This window comes from Balaenoptera borealis, assembly GCF_965194805.1.
Source record: "Balaenoptera borealis genome assembly, chromosome: 5".
NCBI lineage: Eukaryota > Metazoa > Chordata > Mammalia > Artiodactyla > Balaenopteridae > Balaenoptera > Balaenoptera borealis.
In genome coordinates this window covers 104659374-104679775 of record NC_138862.1, presented here as the reverse complement: position 1 = coordinate 104679775, position 20402 = coordinate 104659374, and the positions used below count along the sequence as shown (strand labels likewise).

At 36.2% G+C, this 20402-nt stretch overlaps 2 protein-coding genes across 7 annotated transcripts in view; one reads left to right on the top strand and one right to left on the bottom strand.

The window, feature by feature from the left end:
• IFT80 (intraflagellar transport 80) overlaps positions 1-6201 on the bottom strand; it is a 115362-nt gene extending 109161 nt beyond the window's left edge. For 3 of the 4 annotated variants that reach the window (XM_082393979.1, XM_082393981.1, XM_082393985.1), the window contains exon 1: positions 5823-6201. The gene's annotated coding sequence lies outside the window, so the exon portion shown is untranslated. The remainder of the gene's footprint in view (positions 1-5822) is intronic. The other variant, XM_082393980.1, reaches the window with a different exon arrangement.
• A 108-nt stretch (positions 6202-6309) lies between these two features.
• Positions 6310-20402, top strand: part of SMC4 (structural maintenance of chromosomes 4) — a 33851-nt gene continuing 19758 nt past the window's right edge. Inside the window, exons 1-9 of one of the 3 annotated variants that reach the window (XM_082393880.1) lie at positions 6310-6441; positions 7572-7715; positions 8605-8783; positions 9161-9352; positions 10909-11085; positions 17640-17804; positions 18078-18205; positions 18678-18818; positions 19485-19635. In XM_082393880.1, the coding sequence (XP_082250006.1) occupies positions 7577-7715; positions 8605-8783; positions 9161-9352; positions 10909-11085; positions 17640-17804; positions 18078-18205; positions 18678-18818; positions 19485-19635 (1272 nt within the window). In that variant the 5' untranslated portion in view covers positions 6310-6441; positions 7572-7576. Of the gene's footprint in view, positions 6442-7394; positions 7716-8604; positions 8784-9160; positions 9353-10908; positions 11086-17639; positions 17805-18077; positions 18206-18677; positions 18819-19484; positions 19636-20402 lie in introns of all 3 variants that reach the window. The other 2 variants (XM_082393881.1, XM_082393882.1) reach the window with 2 other exon arrangements.

Here is a 20402-nt window from a genome sequence, read left to right as displayed (position 1 = left end):
TATAAATATAAAACAAATTATTTCCTCTCTAGCCCTCCTTACAGCTAGGACATAGGCAAATTACCTAGGCTTTGCCAATCTGACACACCTGTGTCATATTTTGAGTTAGAAGCTACTGATTCAAAGGAAGTATACATAAGGAACCTACCCTGGGAGGAATTCCTAGTCATAGGAATTTGTCATATACATATAAATGTACACCAAGATACATATACAAACTATACAAGCCTGTTTATTACAGAACTCTATACAGTACTATCAAAAACTAGAAATTTAAATATTCATCATAGATTACACACGCATGTTCCAGATATAAGTATTTATAACATGGAACAGAATTAGAACCAAGAAAATAGAATTAAGAATTAATGTTAAGAATTAGACTTAACGTTATGCTAAATGAAAGAAGTCAGTCACAAAAGGGCAGATACTATATAACTTCCCTTATATGAAGTATCTAAAGTAGTCAAATCCATAGATACAAAAAGTAGAATGGTGGTTGCCTGGGGGGAAGGAGGAAAGGGGAGTTTCTATCTAATGGGTACAGAGATTCAGTTCTGCAAGATGAAAAGAGTTCTGCAGATGGATGGAGGTGACAGTAGCACAACAATATGAACGTACTTAATGCCACTGAACTGTACACTTAAAAGTTGTTAAGATGGTTTACAAAAAAAGAAAAAAGAAATGAATTAGATTTAAGAAATAAAACTAAAACGTAAAAGCACTAACAAAATGAGAAAAACTTTAGGCAGGAAAGAGGGAAGGTATGACTTGTCAGCAAGAATGTACCTATAGATAAGAGGTAGCAGAAAGCCTAGGAAGTAAACAAGAATGTGAAGGAGAGATAAGAAATCCAAGAGGTAGATCACAAGTGCATTTATACCGAGTTCTGTTTGGGTCATTTGCATATTGGCTAACCCTTGGGTGTTGATATTAACAGTTGAAATTAATGGTTTGCTGATGACTACCCAAGGCCCTATTTTTAGAAGTACAATTTTTATCAACAGTTTTCCAAATTGATAGCTCTGATTAGACTCCTATGTCTCTTTTCCAGTAAAGAGAGGAGGGAGAGAGAAGCAGATCTTTTATTCAGATTGGTCCCATCATAAAACCACTTGTAGACTAGAGCTGAGATCTCTTATACGGCAGGGAAGGCAGAGGCAGGTTCACCATTTCCAGGGACAGGTTATTCAAACACCTAACAAGCAATGGAACAGGCTTACGAATGACAGTGTAGTTCACTTACTAAAGATCTCCAACCTCCACGCCACTCCACTTCCTGTGGGTATCTGAAGTGTATGTATTGATATATGCAGTGGTATTTACATTTCCTTGCAATTTTAGCTATAATTAGAGCTAGCTCTTGCCAACCGTACTTTAATATTATTCACATTGGTTATATTTATAATCCTTTTGCAGGATGGCCTAATAAATTCTAGCCAATAAACCATGTGATTCACAAATTTAAAAATAAGTAGTCATCTTTAATTCATTCTTTTAATTCATCAACTAGCATAGAAAAAATCACATTCAACTGATAAACTAGAGTGCTGTGCAACTATTTAAAAAATGAGATGAATCTATATGTATTGATACAGAAAGATGTCTATAATATGTTAAATGACAAAAACAAAGTATACAGCAGTATTATATAACTCAATCCTTTTTGTGTTAAAAAAAAGGGAGGGATATATATTCAAGTTAGTGGATACTAAAACATTTTTCTCAGAAGATATGCAAGACACTTAATGGAGACCTTCATGAGGTTAGGGACACTGGGGTGAGAAGGGACTCTTTTAATTTTCATTTTATATGTTTTTATACAGTTTGAAGTTTTTATCATGTTCATAATATTTTACCTATACATTTATATTTTTAATATAGAATTATCTGAATGATAGGATTATGGCCCAAATTTGCTTTCTTCTTTATGCATTTCTGCATTAAAAAAAAAAACCTAATAAACGTTATTTTTTCATAAGATCACCATTCTCATTCTCTTTGCACTTTCTATTGCATTTGACCCACTTCTTACTGAAACTCTCACCTAGAGATCTTCCAAATACTGCACTCCGTTTTCTTCTGTATACAAAATGGGGTTAATAATGCCTACCTCACAGGTTGGTTATGATGATTAAATGCGATAAAGTAGACATGAGGTTAAAAAAAAAAGGCATCTTACAAATGTCCAGTAGAGTGTCTGAAACATAGTAAGAACTTAATAATTGTTAGCTATTTATAGTGAAAATTGGTGTCTTTGTCACCCTGCATATATTCACTCTTTTCCTAGCTACAAAGAATTTCTTCTTGGAGCACCACTTCCTCACTCTTAGCCCATATGGCTTTAATGGAGCTAGCACGAGACTTAGGCTTAAGTCAATTAGAGATCTCCAATAGAAACTTTTATTTAACTAAAAGATAGGGAAGAAAGACACTTCTTAACCCCTAGGTCTTTAAGCTTAGGAAATTTGAGGCTAGAGTTACTGTAACACCTTACCACGGCAAGGGGAGAGCCTGGAGGTGTCAGAGACCACTATGTGAAGCCTGAGAATAATGTCAAGACAAGGAAATGCAAAGCAGAACAAAGAAAGAAACACAATCCTAGTGTCTTTGTTTGAACACTGAATCCAGTTATACTCACCTAACTTCTTGGTTATGGAAGCTAATTTTTTTTTTTCTCAAGACAATTTGGATTGGATTTTCTGTCACTTGTAATCTACAAAGTCCTATCTGAGACATTACTATAATTATTTCTTCTTCCTATATTCTAAGAATGTACATTCTCTAGTGCTATCCTCTCTCTACTCACAACCTTAAAAATCTAATCTATTTTAGTGTCCCAACTATTCTTGTAACTCTATCCCACCCTATTTTCTCTCCTGAACTATATTCTCCACCTCTAATGCCCACTGTATATACCTTTCCTAATCTCAACCTATATGAATAAAAACAAACTCATTTTTCAAAACAGTCCATCCCCCAAAACTGCTCCATTTCCTCACTTCCCATTTTTTTCTATGTTAAGATAGGTGAGAGTTTCAACAAGACTAGTGTTCTAGGGGGCTTATATTATCAAGAGGAATATTCATTACTATCTCTCCTGTCTCTATATCCAATTTATTCATCTTGAACAATATTCTCTAAGTATTTATACATTACTTACATAAATTCATGTTTATTCATTTTGATTTATTATTTAATGTCTAATTAATCCAAATATTTACAATTAATTATAAACTTTGTTAATATTTTAAACATTTACCTACAAATCTAATTTCAGACTTTATGAAATGCTGTAACCACATTAGAAGGTAGACAAAACACATATTACTATAATGATGACAAAATCTAACTATGCACTTAAAGAATTGCAAATGTTAATTTTAATTCTATTCCAATTTTTCCCCTTGAACTTATTCTTATTTCTTCCTGTGGGGTACAACTTTTTGAAATATAAAAAGTAAGCGTTCTCTTCTCAGTCTGCCTGAAATTATAGATAATGGTTGTTAGTAGATGATTTTTGACGAGAGAGATGAGACTTGGTTATACTTTCCAGGATCACTGTAACCTAGTCCATCCCAATTGGACCAGCTTCTTTTTATCCAAAGTACTGGCAGGGATCAATCAAGTCTTTATTTCTTGTGATCCTAATCTCTTCTCAAATCACTTCTTCACTTTTTCTGAGTGTCCTACTTTCACTCAAGATTTGTCTCCACTGTAGCTGTTTGTTATGAATGTCTTTCCTATGTTATACAACCTGGTTTAAGCCTGTTTAAAAAATATTTATTCTGAGTGGAACATGGCTAGGTTCAACTAAATCTAAAGCTATTGGTCACTTTATTGATTTACTGAAATTACATTTCTTATCAGTCACTAAGACCAATCATTATTTACAGCAACCATCAAAGGCAGTAAAACTAGGATTTATTTGTGACTTATCTTTCTTATCCCCTCATCACTAATCCAGGGATTCACAAAAAATAGAATCTGACTAACTTTAAGGGTTCAGACTCTTAACCATTAAAATCTACAAAAGCTATAGATTTTCCCCCAAAATGTGTCCAGATTTTTACCTTTCTACTGCATAGGCACCTCCTACATGGAGGACTGGACAGTAATAATCTAACTAAGCCATGCCTGATCTCAGTCTCTTTCCCTTTCTACACATCCCACATAACTACTGTTAATTTTTTTTTTTTTACCAAGTCATTCCTTAGCTCAAAATTTTTCTAATATTTTGAAAACATCCTTGACCTGGCTTTCAAAACCCTTCATAAACTAATCTTCTAACTTGACATCCCATTATTCATCCTTAGCACATACCCTAATAAGGTCAATGTCATAAACACAGCAGTACCAAATGCATATAGTGTGTGTGCTAGACAATCATAAACAATCCTATGAGGTAGGTATTATATGCTGGTTTTATAATAAACAATCTCAGAGATTGATAAATTGAGTAAACTGTCTAAGCATGTAGCTAAAAAAATGATGAGATTTGGGATTCTTGTTATCTGTAACATCTTTCTACTACATCATGCTGTCTCCCATATACATAACTCAATTTGGTCTAGTCTTTGCTTTTTTCATGGTTAATATCTCTCCAACTCAGTTTTAATAGTGTTTTACAGACTGCAAAATTCCAAAAGATTCCAGATGTTTTCAAAGAGAACTGATTGCTACATTTTCTGGTACACCTACCAGCCAATTTTTTTTTTCACTGAGCTCTATTGTCTGTAGTTTGTCTTATGAAAACAATAATTTTTTTCAACTTCAAATATAAAGGTATATTACAATATCAAGTCAATGTTTATTCAAATCACACCAGTCTCCCATCCTCACCAAATTCTTACACTTGAGGGGAGTGTCCTCCACACCTCCTCTTGAGAAACACTGAACCTGAATATGCTCCTCAGGGCAAGAGTCATACTTACTTACTTAGAATGACAATGTAAATTCATTCATAAAGCAGATTTATTGGGCCTTGAGTAAGCCAAGTCCTAAGTATGCAAAAGTTAAGAGGGGGAACAAAAGAGGCTCCCAGTTCTCACTGTCAAGTACTTAAGAGCCGCTGAATAAATGCTTGTTGGACATAGTCAAATCAATTAATGGTTAACATCGTGAGGGATTAGGACCACGTTTGAGAACCTAATCAAAGTTCTGGGAACACCAACTCCCCAGAAAAATTCACAAGCACACAGAATTTTGTATACGATTTCGAGGTCGGGGGACGGGGCGGTGGGGGGAAGTGGAGAAGAGGTGGTATGAACTCCTCTGAAGCCCAATCACCTACCACCAGATCCACAAACTCCTGGTTAAAAACCTACTAGCAAAACTAGATTCTCTGGGAACAGGAATACTTGCTTAATAATCCTGATTATGCCTGACAGTGCAATGTATACAAAAGCTACTTAAGAAATATTTGCTGATCAATAATTTTCTCATACCCAGACACCAGCAAATCGTTTCTTCCATTACAGAGTCTTTCAGCCAAATGATTTTAAAAACGCGAAACCCCCTCTCACTAGTGACATTAATGACCTAACACCAATAATTCGAAATCATTATTTTGCTTTTCATTACACGATCATTCACCAATCCAGGTCTTCTCTTCTCCTTGTTGTCCCTCTACTCCCTCCAAACTCAGGTCTTCCTCCTTTTCATCCCAAAAGCTACGTCCCGAGCCGCACCGCCCCCAGGGAGACGGAAAATAACTGATGCTCCACTCCGCACACACCCTCATAGCAGGGAAGGTGGATCCAGTAATGGCTACAACTTCCAAACCCTTTCTTCACCTCTCGCCTAGAGGTAAAGAGATTTACCTTAAGTGCCAGGAAAACGGTGGCGATCGTACTCACAGAAGTGGGACCAGTTACCAAGAAGCCTCGGACCTCCCTGTCACCATAGCGACTCCTAAGAGCTAAGCTCACTCCCTCTTCCCGCGATACTTCCCTGCCGGGCGTCACCGGAGCAGGCCCTAGACCCCGCCCCTCAGCGAGCTCGCCCTCTCCTTTAAGGGGCGTCATTGGACGACTGAGCCTTGCCTTTAGCTGTGGGCGGAACCCCACTCAATTTTTTTTATCTTTTTCAAAATTCTCAAGGTTTTTTAAAACATATTTTTTATAGGAGTGCTATTGCCGTAGGCCCACGGAAAACATTGTTTCGCTTTTCTTTTTCACTTAATAGAAAACGTCCCCTGCCGCCTGGGTCCCGCCAGCAGTTCGCGCATGCGCGTAAGCGACCAGAAGATGGCGGCGATAATCGCCGCATTTTTTTCAAATTAGTGGTTCCCAGAAAGCATTGCGCGCATTTGTAACGAATTTCCGTTCGAGTTTGTATTTTAGGCGCCATTTTCGAGTGAAGGACCCGAAGCCGAAACACCGGTAGGAGCGGGGGGTATGCAACCGTTTCCAACCTTGGTCTGAGTGGACTATCCCGCAGGTAAAATACTTCTTTTCCTGATCAGGTTGTCACACTCTTACTTCCTGCCCCGTCCGCGGGCTCCTGGAAAGTAGAGGCCTTGAGTTGGAGCAGCCGAAGTCTAGGCTGAGGCTGCCGCCGAGAGATTTCTCTCGCTGTCACCCCTCCCCCCTCGGCCGCTCCCCGGCAGTCGAGGCTCCCGCGCGCTTCTCCCGGGCGCCACTTCTCTGAGCTACATAAGCGTTGCTCAGGAGACTGGGGGCCCGGGGGGGGGGGTGGTTGGGGGGAGCCTCTCAGCCTCGCGGACCTCTTCTCAGAAATCTCGGTCTTGGTCGGACTCTAGCGGGGCCCCCTGCCCGTCTCACTTCCCGCAAGGGACTAACCACCGGGTCTGAGCCCTTAACTGGTGACCTTTCGTAGTTTATTGTCCAACGGGATTCTGCCGCGGACCCCGGAGGGACAGACCCCTGCCACCTCAAGGCGATTAAACCGGAGCCGGCGCTGCCGGCTTCCGATTTGAAAATCGCGAGTGGTCGGACCCGACCGGACTGTAGAGAGCAGACCTCAAAGCCCCCGGGCCGTCCGCTGCGCCGAGGGCTAAATGGCGGGGAGAGGAAAGTGGGCGGCTCGCCGCCGGTTGGGTCTTCGCTGCTCTGGGAAGAGGTGATAGATAGCCCCTCAAACGAACTCTTGTCTCTCAGAATCTGTGCGCTTGCATCCGTAGCCCAGAGAGCGTGGGAATGTCCGCAAATGCTAGCGTATGGGAATTGCTTCGTTTAGAAATTACATTAGAATAGTCTTTCACACTTATACTGTGGGCGGACGGCGGAGGGCATTAAAAAGTAAAAAACCTAAGGAGTTGCTCTATTCTTGCTTGATCCCCAAGCACGTCTAGGTTTTCCCACTTGCTTAGGACTTAAGAAAACGAATCCCGCCTTCTTGGCACTTGAGGTTTTTGTGCCTTCTTTCTCGAGGACCCTCTGGCGTTGAGCGGGGTTTGACGACGGGGCTCTCGAAAACGGGTGGACGGAGTTTTCCCCGAGTGGGACGGGGTGGGGGGCTGAGCCCGTCTCACCGCGGGGCCGGGGTGGGGGAAACGTACCGGCACGGGCCCGCGGCCCGACTTGCTCCCGGCTCTCCCTCGGCCCCAGCGACCATGCCCCGTAAAGGCACCCAGCCCTCCACCGCCCGGCGCAGAGAGGAAGGGCCGCCGCAGTCCCCGGACGGCGCCAGCAGCGACGCGGAGCCCGAGCCGCCGCCCGGCCGCGCGGGGAGCCTCGCGCCTGCCACCGCAGGTGAGTAGCCCTTCGCGACGCCGCGGGCAAGCGCGGGGGAGACCCGGGTGCATCCGCGCCCAACCCAGGACTGGCTGGTGTTCTTGGGCGCGGACAAGAGGGGCTGCGGGGTTGACATCTGAAGGTCCGGTAAAGCCGCTCAAGAAAGCGATTTGGCGATTTTCACAGATTAGCCAATGTGCAGTATCGGTGTAACGGTGCCGGAGGGGATGGGGGCGAGTAAATAGCTTCAATTCTGAATTTCTGTTCATTGTCTTCTATTTCCATGGAAATCGACATGGTCAGCCAGGAGCTAGTGGACTGTTTTTCAGACAGTCAGCCTGACTGTATGTTATTATATGATGAAAAGTTTCTTGACCCTGTAATTTCACCTTCGTGGTCTTAAATTGCTAAGAGAAGATGATAATTTACTCGAAACTACCGTAGCTTTTGTGAGTCCAGGAACTGAATGACATGAAACCCCTGTGACAGTGTCTCTAGAGCTCGCGAGTGTCCAAAGTTAAGGTTCCAGGTTCTCACAGATACGGAGAGAGTTGGATCTAGAGCCTTAGGATTTAACCACCTGTTTAGACAGGGAGCCAGGGAATCAAGTGGTTGTGGATTTCCCAGATTTGCGTGACGACGTAGTGTTTCGGCTCCTAAAAGGTATATTTCTATAGAATTTTGTGACTGGTGGCATTTCTTTCAAGAATTTCTTTTTTTATAAAACCAAACCAAAAGATTCTCATCCCCTGTGAGTTTAGGATAATACTATGTTTGAGTGAAAATACAGATTCTTAGGTTTCATAAATAACATCTCTCCAGAGATTAGCAGGCAGTAGTCCTCCGAACTAATTGCACTAATGCAGGCTTTTTTCCCCTTGTTTTCCCTTTCCTTTGACTGACTTAGAGACTCCAAGTGAGGAAATAGATAATAGAAGTTTAGAAGAGATTTTGAATAGCATCCCTCCTCCCCCACCTCCAGCAATGACCAATGAAGCTGGAGCTCCTCGTCTTATGATAACTCATATTGTAAACCAGAACTTCAAATCCTATGCTGGGGAAAAAATTCTGGGACCTTTCCATAAGGTATTTGACCTTCTTAAAATAACCGTTGTAAGGTAATACGTCTTTATAACAAAATGTTTCAATTTTGTAGTTATTGTATTTATCCTGATTGATTAAAAATACGGTATGTTTCTTATGCTTTTAACAACTGAAATTAGCTTTTGTTTATCTGGTTATTTTTTGGTACCTTTCTTTATAAAGTTTTCCTCACTGAATAGAATTGGTGGGTTTTATGTTTGAAAGGAGTATTTTCTCTTTATAAGAATGAATTTTGTAAAAAGTCTGAGTTAAAATTAGAATATGGTCTTACTTAAAGTGTTGAAGCTTGTGATATAAGAGATATGATATATGAAAACAGCTATCTTTAACTTTTTTTTTTTCCTGTTCTTTTTATGCAGCGCTTTTCCTGTATTATTGGGCCAAATGGCAGTGGCAAATCCAATGTTATTGATTCTATGCTTTTTGTGTTTGGCTATCGAGCACAAAAAATAAGATCTAAAAAACTCTCAGTTCTAATACACAATTCTGATGAACACAAGGATATTCAGAGTTGTACTGTAGAAGTTCATTTTCAAAAGATAATTGATAAGGTAAGGGACTTTGTTTAGTTATTTGCAACTTCAAGTAAGGAACACAAAGGATTTCAATACGTTGCACATTTTATTATTTTTGGCTTAAATTGGCTCGTAAAAATTAGTATATGGTTAAAGCAGAACGAATATTTATTTCATTACCTCCATGACCATATTTTCTTTTTGAGGATTGGTGGTAGTGGCTGTTAAACTTAAAATATTGAAATTTTTAGCCAGGGAAATGAATTATAAGTAGCTCATAATAATGCTTACCTTTTTGGTGTAAAACATTGAGCAGTTTTAGTATCCCGAGTACCAAGTAAGCATTCTTTTACTATAAATTTTGGATTCATTTTTAAAGTTATGTTTTTATTGCTTTCAGATAAGTTACCTAAACTTGAAAATGTTAACAGTTTGACTAACTTTACCATCTCCCTTATTTCAATTCGCATTAAATTTAATGTTAACTAGTAGTCATCTGTATAGGTGATATGAAAGAGCTTTGCTTCAGTTTGAAGTACACTACCCTTTTAAAACAGGGAAGGGTAAGGTAACATGTTTGTTTTCTAGAAGAGGAGACAATTATAGGTAAAATGCCTATTTAGATTATTCACGTGTCTCTGTTGGTATTGGGATTTTTTTTTCTCTTCTATTTAATAATTAACTTTGGAAATACGTGGTTCAAAAATGACTGACTGGAACCTAAAAATGACGCCCAAGCATCACCAGTCGAAAACTAATTACATAATGAAATGAGGATGTGATTTGGCCTCTAGGTCTTGTTTTGGTTTTGTTTTTTGTTTTTTTTTTTAATTTTAATATAAACAGCTTTAATTAAATCTACATGGTGGTATATATTTTAATTTTGTTTCTTAGTGCTTTTCTATTGTACAGTTTGGGTTGGAAAGTAGATTGCCAGTAAATCAGATTTTATTCTATTGCTTATTAATTACACTTGATTTGTGTAAATTTTAAAAACCACGATTTCAAAATGACATAGCTTTTAAAGGAAAGCAAGTTTTAATGTTAAAGCAGATTTGCACTTCAGTAGTTGTCAATTCTTTGCAATTTTTTTTACCTTCTAATGACGTATTCTTCACCCAAAAAAGAAAAAGAACTAAGCTGTATCATCCCACTACTATACCATCCTTCCTTTTTCCTCAAATCATCTCTTGCAGCTTTTTTTTAATGGACTAGTAATGTAATCTGTCAACATGGTTTAATAATTTGGGTGAGTTTGTTTTGGATACAGTGGGATTCTTGTGCCCCTTCATCAGTTCTTTTCTCAGTCAAATATGTTTTTAGGCTTGAAGGTGGGGTGTTTTCTTTTTTGTTTGTTTGGTTGCTTTGACTTTTTGGTTTTTGTGATCTATGAGGAAGGAATCAAAGAACTTGAAAAATTATTTCTAATCTTTGCTAAGATTAATTTTAAGAACTATTGTCAGTTTATGTGCATATTCAATTGAAGTTCTTAAGCCATAGAATTGGTTTCAGTATGAAGTGAGTGAAATTTGGAGCAAACCTCTGACTTAATACCAACAATTGTTTTCTGGTTTTGTTTTTCCTCAAAACAGGAAGGGGATGATTATGAAGTAGTTCCTAACAGTAACTTTTATGTATCCAGAACGGCCTACAGAGATAATACTTCTGTTTATCACATAAGTGGGAAGAAGAAAACATTTAAGGATGTTGGAAATCTTCTTCGAAGCCATGGAATTGACTTGGACCATAATAGATTTTTAATCTTACAGGTAAATTTATTAAAGATATTAGAGGTTCTCTCGTTCTTTTTTATTTTTTTCTTTTCTCTTTTTTTTCTTTTTTCCTTTTTTTAAAATAAAGTGTAAGGAATTTTTCCCTGTTGGATGAATCCTGTATTTTTGAGGCCTTAAAGTACTGTAGCAGCACATCATGGTTTACATACTACAGTCAAGGTGCGAATCATTATTTGCTGCTCTAGAAATTTAAGGAAATTCATTCAGAACTGTAATTTCATCATCATATGCTCATTTTATGTTTGGATGGACTGACATACTTGTTCCGCTCTAGCAGCACGTAAATATTGGCGTAGTAAAATAAATATTAAACACCAATATTATTGTGCTGCTTTAGCGTGACAGGGACATAGCAACTATTTATCATTTCTGTTTGTATTTCTCTTTAAGATAACATTTTAAATGAGATTTGTTATCTTTTAATAGTTCTTTTCCTTTACTTTTGTTCTTGTTTGTCATCTCAACTATTATATACTCGAAAGAAAAAAACTCTATATACTTGGTGTTTCACAAATTTACCTGAGCACCTAACTGATTTAACTTTTTTTTTTTTTTTTAATGCTTAGAATGGTCAATTAAAAGCTTATTCAAGCTCTTTGTTTTGTTTCAAATGGCCTACTTGAACCACTTCTACTGGAAGATCAGAAAGTAACTGATATTTCATTCTTAAGTATCACAGCTTTTAAAGTCTTTCTAAAGGGGTATAAAATTAAGTACCTGGTGTTAAGCTGATTTTTATTAGAAACCCTGTATTCTTTATTTGAGTAAAGATATTTTCTACCAGCATTGCTTGGTAAGAAAAATTCCTTATCTTCTCTATGTCTTACCTTTCAAAAAAGTTCTTAGTGTAAAACATGGCTTTGTCAGACATATTAAAATTCCCTTTTGATTTGAGGCTATCTTCTTTTCCTTTGTCCTACCTACAGTCACCAAGAGCATAATAATAAGAGGAAAACTATATTGTGATATAGAAATAGCTGCTAATATTCTTTAGTGTCCTGTACTACTGATTTTAAACTAACTTGGGAATTTTGGTTTGATACTAAAAGTTTGATTAGTATGACTGAGTGTTCCCCGTAAGAAACTTATAAAGTGTTAGCCTCTATTTCCATTTTAGTCTATATTCTTCAACTGCTTTTTTTAAAAAAAAATGTTACTTTTAGACGTACATAGTGTATGTAGAAGGTAAAGAAATATTCTGGGATGACTTATGTTAATATCTTCAGTTCATTTGTAATACTTCTATAACCCAAACTTACTTTAAAATGGATGTTGGGAAATCATCAGCAGATATATTTCTAAATAAGATTTGAATTTACATAAATGTGGGATTAAAGCTGTGTGTGTGTGTGTGTGTGTTTTAATCAGATTTAACTTTTATGGACTTTTTGTATTCTGGGATTTGATTTGGTTAATTATGGATTAAAGATGCCCCTTTAGAATACTAAATTTGATAGTGATACCATTTTGCAGGAACCTATCATTGTGTTTATCTTATATTTGCTGTTTATTTACTGTCACACAGGGATAATCAAAGTTTTACACCTGTGCATAGACTCATCAAAATAGGCTGCGTTTTAACCCTTGAAAGGGTGATTTTTTTTCCCTTGATATTGCCTCTCTATACATAATTCAGTAAATAAAGGGAGCTAAATAAAGTAACTTCCCAAAGATGTAAATAAGAGTAGTTTTTAAATTGTAAACTTTATATTAAATATGTGCTTCTTAAGTGCCCAGGATGCTTAAGCCGTTTGTCCTCATAATAATCTCAACCTTTTTATGTTATCTTAACAGTTACGTTGTTTAAATCATTTTTAATACCGAGATAAACTTCCCACGTTAACAAATTGAATTCCATTTGATTAAATTTACAGATAAGAACCTTAGAAACTCACCTGTTAGGAAGAAGAAACAGGGATTGGACTAGATAGAACTAATGATGCCCTATTTAAAAGTTTGAGGGAAAGTGACAGTGGTTTCTATGGATTTTTATTTAGTTCCTTATCAAAATCTTAGACTCCTGCACTAGAGATTTAAAGCATTTGAAGGTAAGTAAGAATGCAATTTTCATTACCTTATCTCCCACTAAATAACATCTTAAAAACTAGCTGTGGTTTGGGAGGCTGGGAACTTGGAGACATCAGAATATCATCATCTAAGACATAAGTGATTACTTTGAATAAAATGTATAGGCTGTTTGGCCAGTGGTAGTGATTAACAACCTAAGTAATATAAATCCAGCTAAAGTGAAAACTTATTTTTAAGACTAAAAAGCACTAAAGTTTAGAAGTCCATAAGGGTAATAAACTTTTTTTTTTTTTAAGTATTTATAATGGTATAGTAGGGTCTTCAAGTAGGCATTTCTAGTATTTGAAGTCATTTAAAATTTCATCGTTGACTGTATGCTGAGATGCTATAAATGATACAAAAATGGTAGAATTCCGTTTCTTGTCCTTAGAGGCACTTATACACATGCCTTCCAAAAGTGTTAGATTATAATTGGCCGTTATGCTTTTTATGTTTGTACATTTCCCCGTTTATATATACCTTGTTCGGGAGCTGTTGTCCCATTGTTATAACTATCAGTGTAAACAAGTAGGGTTTTGTTAGCTCTGTGTAGCATTTCATGGGTAGCTAGTTTTGTCACAATTTTCAACTTCATATGCTTTTTGTCTTCATATTATAAAATCTAAACTAAGATTTAAAACAAGGACCAAAATTTTTTTCTTATTGTTTAGTAATTTGGTGATTGGATTAACCGAGATCTGAGTTGTTACCTAGTCATCTCTCCCTTTTTCTTTTCAGTATACTCCTTCTAAGCCTGGCATAACATATAAACTTATTTGGATTCTGGTCTTTTAGCCTGTAGAAATAAGTCTGTGCTATATCAAAAGAATTTTAGCTTTATCAGTAGTACTTCAGTTATCCAAAAGTGTCTTGTTCAACCGCCTCAACTATATGAAAGAAAATAGGAAACTACCCCTAAGCATCCAAAATAGATATCCAGCAGTCTACCTCCTAAAGCATTGTCCTTTCTGTTTATGCCCTTATTTTAGACAGATACTAACCTCAGTCATTTGGTTTCTTGCCCTCTGTTAGTTCACAAAGAGCAATTAGAATAAAATTTATCAGAATAAGAGAAAGAACAATAACTTACATTACAGTGGAAAATGGAGAAAATAAAAATATTACCAAGGCAAAATAAAATTTCAAAGCCTAGTAAATCTGGGCCATTTAATTTTGATTCAAACGCCCATATTTACCTTAAACCTTCAGGTCTTATTAGGAAAAAAGCTTTGTTATAGCTATATACTATACTTCAGTTGCCTGTGGTTCTTGCTTGCTAAAATTTGGATTCTGTTTCGGTAAAGATAAAAAAGCATCGTACCTATTCATTCCTCTTAGATTTTTAAGGTGTATTCTTGTAAATTAGATTATTGAGGAATGCTATAAATGAATCACAATACCGTGGTTTGCCGTCCACTTCAATAAGTTATGGATTAGGCCTTGGATGTTATAAATATCCTCTTGAAGTATGTTTGCTATTCTTATGTTACTTTAAAAAACCACAGATGGTATTTCCACAGTTGCTTAGTATCTCTGATATAGTGTGAATATAAATTAAAACATAGGAAGTCACTAGTAAACAACAGTGAAAAAAATTGTTTAAAACCTTGTTTAGTATAATTAAGCTATAGAAAATAGAAATAACCATGTGGAGGCCTACAAAACTTTGCCAGCTTCAGATGGTAGCATTATAGCAACTTGAAACTTTTTTTTGTCTCATCATGCTACCACTACTTGTGATTTGGAGCTTTGAGTGGTAAGGTGACTTTAAATTCAGGTTGATGCTTTAAAATTATTTCTGAAATGTGTTGAAGGCATTGCCCTAAATTAAAACTATTTTCTATAATTTCACATGGGATAGGTACATTTTCTGAAATATGAGTGGTCCTCTAAGCAGACTGTCAACCCACAGATTATACATGAAATGACACAAAATGGAAAAAGAGGGAAGAAAAGAAATAGTAGCAGGTAGTAAGGCAGAGGACATCAAGGAACAGGACCACAAGAAAGGTCCCAGGTTGTCTGTCATTGAAATACCACAACAGTCCTAATTGTCACGTGACAGGTAGAAGCCTAACTGTTCTAATAACCTGTTGATTCAATAGAGCTAATCTGATAATAACTGGTTTTTTTGTTTTTAGTGAATACCATATAATAAATTAAAACTGAATGTTATATGGGACTTGAGGTGGAACTATGTTGATTCATAACGTCCTTGTCTTTCACTTGAAAATGTTTTTTTCTACTGGGCAACCTTGTTAGAATGAAAAGAAATCAGAGCTGTATATCCTTCATTTTAATTGGAAAGGGAGGAACAAGTAACCAAAAACAAGCAACCACTATGCTTTATTCAAAGCTAGGCAGTCTCCTAATGGTGGTATTCCATCTCTTCAATAATTGGCCAGGAAAAGTGTGATGCCTTTAGGAATATTTTTATCATTCTTACACCAAATCATAACTTCTGGTTATCTGAAAAGTGTATACTTAAATAATACCTTATAGTGATTTGACTCAGACATGTAAGTTCTCTTGGCATGGTTTTTCATTTTTCTTAAGATAAGTGTTCAGATATTCAAATTGAATTAGGTAGAATATTAGACTATCAGGTGTCAGATATTTGGACTGTAAACACTAATACAAAAGAGTTAAACTGACTACCTCCAGATCAGTGATTCTCAGCTGGGGGTAGTTTTGCATCCTCACCCCCAGTACATTTAGCATTGTCTGGAGATAGTTTGGGCTGTTACAGCTGGGGGAAGCCTGATGCTGCTGACATCTAGTGGGTAGAGGTCAGAGATGTTATTAAACATGCTGTGATAACCAGCATAGCTCCCCACAACAAAGAGTATTCAGCCCAAAATGTCAGTAATGTTGCTGTTGATAAACCCTGTCTAGATAACAACTGAATAAGTCTCTTGGCTTCTTCAGTGGCTGGAGTCCCTGTTGTAATCCAAAGCTTTGGACACTCTTCCAGGCTTAAATCCTGTCTGAAACTTAAAATTGTTGTGAAAATATTTGGAAAGAACTGATAATTGAAAGCAGAATAAAACATTTTATATAAATAGCTATATATTTTAAACACTAATATTTAGTTAAAACTAATACATACATACCCAAGGTTGCAGAGAAATCTAAAAAATAACAGGCTCTTAGGGTAACATTTCACTTTGTATTTTATAATCACGTCCTGTTGTCAAAGTACAGAAAAGTGATCATCTGTAAAAAATGTTTAAAATTATGCCCTTTAATGAGTAGATTTTTTTTTTTTTTTTTACGTGGAATCTTAGTTCCCTGACCAGGGATCGAACCCATGCCCCCTGCAGTGGAAGTGCGGAGCCCTAACCACTGGACCGCCAGGGAAGTCCCTAATGAGTAGATTTTAAAATGAGCTGTTTTATCCTTTCTTTTATCTTTAAATTTTTTTACCTTGTAAAATTATGTTGAGGATTTTGGTAAATATGACGCTTTGTCATTAGCAAGTTTTACCCTAGATTTTTAAGGTTCATTCATAAATACATATTGTAGATATTTAAATTGAGAAAGACTATATGCTTTTTTTAATATATAATTTTAAAAAATTTTTTTCAGTCTTTGCTACTTTGCAGAAATAGAGGGGTATTTTTTTTTCTATTTGTCCCTTTTCTTCTGTTGTAATAATAATAGAGTACAAGCAGGCTACTGGTGTGAAGTAAAGTAGCAGCAATTTGCCTGAGCATTGTTCAGACAAAATTTTCTTCCCCATCAAACTAAATGGCTGCTTGGCAGTCAGCCTTGAAAGTTACTGATTGTGGATTTTTTTTCTTCTTTTCTCTTTGTAATTAAACTGCATAAATACAAATATATAATGTTAATCTAAGATTTTAATTACAGTTCAAAAGTTGTTGTAATAATGATTGCAAGCAAAAGTTTTCCAATGTTGTATGTACCAGGATCTTTAGTTTCCAGTCAGTTGGATTTCTTCTATTAATATTATTACCATGAGAAATAGTAATATTTCCTTTTTCATTTAATGGTCTTGTTTTTAGAAAGTTACAGCATTAAGTTTGAGACATTCTTACGAAGCCCAGTGCTTGCTGAGGAACTCATAACACCAGGTTTATAGAGAAACCTTAATGATACTAACCATCTTGGGACAGGATTCCTACTACAGTTTAACCATGAAGGGTCTTTTTGAAAATTCTTTGTTTTAGAATAGGAGCTATAATTCTGTTGTTAATAGTTAAAAATGTTGCCACAATGATTTAATTGTAGATTGTATGAATACTTTGCTGAATTTTGCTTAAAACTCTTGAGTATCAGTGGAGAGAACATTTTTACTTTAATCTTATCAAATGTCTTTAAGCCACTGATTTAAATCATTTAGTTGTTCATTACTGTTGGATTTGTTCATTGTTTCTAGTTCTCACTTAAGGTTGATGTAGCTAAACATATGCAATGAGTGTGAAATATTACTTTTTTTAAAGGGTGAAGTTGAACAAATTGCTATGATGAAACCAAAAGGCCAGACTGAACATGATGAGGGTATGCTTGAATATTTAGAAGACATAATTGGTTGTGGACGGCTAAATGAACCTATTAAAGTCTTGTGTCGGAGATTTGAAATATTAAATGAACACAGAGGAGAGAAGGTGAATCTTCTGTAGACTTTAGTTGTATTGTAAACCAGAATGTTTTCTGTATTAACTAATTTTACTGAGCCAGATATTCAAGTTATAGTCATAATTATTCAGGCAAAGTTTAGTGTTTTAGGTTGAATTTTATATTTTTCTTATTGGCTTTTCAGAGGAACATTGTTATATTAATATAGTTTATATGTTTTTTATCTAATGTTGGCATATTTTAAATTCAGATTGCTCAAATACACTTCATATGAACAATCTCTACACTTTTAACTTTTGTAGTTAAACAGAGTTAAGATGGTGGAAAAGGAAAAGGACGCCTTAGAAGGAGAGAAAAACATAGCCATTGAATTTCTTACCTTGGAAAATGAAATATTTAGAAAAAAGAATCATGTTTGTCAATATTACATGTAAGTACCTTAATTTATCAATTCTTGTATTAGTTTTTGACAGTAAGTCTAAGCCCTTCTCTTTTCCCATATTAGAGAAATGTGAAGACCGAAGTTAAAAAAATTCTAAAAGTTGTTTTATGTGATGAATTCATTAAATTAGGGTTGTTTACCATAGTATTGAAGTTGACTTTTAAGTATCCTACTTCAAGTTGGGAGGTGGGTTCACAAGTATTACTGTGCTTAATAGTTTTACATATACATTCTTTTGAATTCATATAATAGAAGATCTAATTTTGTTTATATGGAGCCTATTTTGTTCCTAATTCTAGCCTTGACCCTGGCTTGGTTTCCTCCTTCCCTGTCAGTAATCCTAGGTAATTGTTAATTGACTGTGGTTAAGAATACTTTAGAAACAGCTGATTTTACTAAAATAGAGAATTTTAGAAATGGTATTTTAGGATCTCTGATATCTTATTTTTCCTCTCTCTAGTTATGATCTGCAGAAACGAATTGCTGAAATGGAGACTCAAAAGGAAAAAATTCATGAAGATACCAAAGAAATTAATGAGAAGAGCAATATACTGTCAAACGAAATGAAAGCTAAGAATAAAGATGTAAAAGATGTAGAGAAGTAATAATCTTTTGGAAAGTACTAAAAGTATTTAGATTATTTAATTACATTTTATTGCATGTATGTGTGTGTGTCTGTATATAAACTTACTGCCAGCACATGCGTGTAATACATTTGCCAGCATATAAAATGGTCTCCTTTTGCAAACAAAAAACTTAATTGACCTACATCTAGTTGATGATGATTATCACAGATTAGAGTGCCCAACACTGGTCTTAAAATAATGCAGGATGCTACCCCCTAGTGGCAGAACATAATAACACAAAACATCATAGCAAACATAAGCATTTAACCTGACAGGTTAGTTGTCTTAAAGTTTTCTCATTACCTTTCTCATATCAATCTTCAATGACACCAATATCCCTTAACCTATGCAGTTTTCTTTTTTATTCTTTAAAATGAGTTTTGCTTATTTTTTATGGTCAAATTTTTCTATACCTAGACATCATAGTCATTATTTCCAATCCAGCTTAGAAGGACAAAATAACTCCTATAGTCACACATTTTAACAGCTCCCTCAAATATGGGTGGAGGAGAGGGTCAGCTTGAAACAGGATCCTACCTTATAAGAACTTGGATACATTTATAACCAGGCAAGGTATATAAGGTGGCTTTGAAATCTCGGAATATCCAAAATAGTGACTGAGAATTTTCTTACTTTGCTAGGAAGCTGAACAAAATTACAAAATTTATTGAGGAGAACAAAGAAAAATTTACAAAACTAGATTTGGAAGATGTTCAAGTTAGGGAAAAATTAAAACATGCTACAAGTAAAGCCAGAAAACTGGAAAAACAACTTCAAAAAGATAAAGAAAAGGTAAGTTATAGAGGGGAAATTCTTAAAATTTCAGGTCTGAATATCATATGTAGTTTTTATTATTTTTCATGAATGTTCTTACCCCATACTACCTAAGAGAATGCGTTGGGATTCTGAATGTTAAGTGTGTCAGGATTTATCTCAACCTGATTTTTCCCCAAAGGGAAATCCTGTATCCATTGACTTCGAGTTTTAGAGCTTATGTTTCTGATATACATTGTTGGCAAAATATTTACCAAATCAGCAATTCTATTTTGGTGACAAAATAATTTTCTTCTTCCTAGAGTGTATGATTTAAAAACATGTTTTTGGCTACATATCATAGATTTTTTAAAATAGTACCTTTGTCTGCAGAAATCAAGTTAAGAGTATCAGCAGGAGTTTCCCCTTAAAAAGGAGGGAAGGGGAAGTTCATAATTTACAGCAAGTGGTTGATTAGCTAGACTGAGGTATCAAAAAAAGAAAGATGAGGTTTAGACCAGAATGTCTAACTTGCTAGGAGCCAGACTAATAAATCAATCAATTTGGGGTGTTTCAAACTATATTCATAGTTTAATCAGATATTAATAGATGAGACACATAAAGCCCCTCCCCTCAAAAAATTTTTGTACCGGGCTTCCCTGGTGGCGCAGTGGTTGAGAATCCGCCTGCCAATGCAGGGGACACAGGTTCGAGCCCTGGTCCAGGAAGATCCCACATGCCGTGGAGCAACTAAGCCCGTGTGCCACAGCTACTGAGCCTGCGCTCTAGAGCCTGCGTGCTGCGAC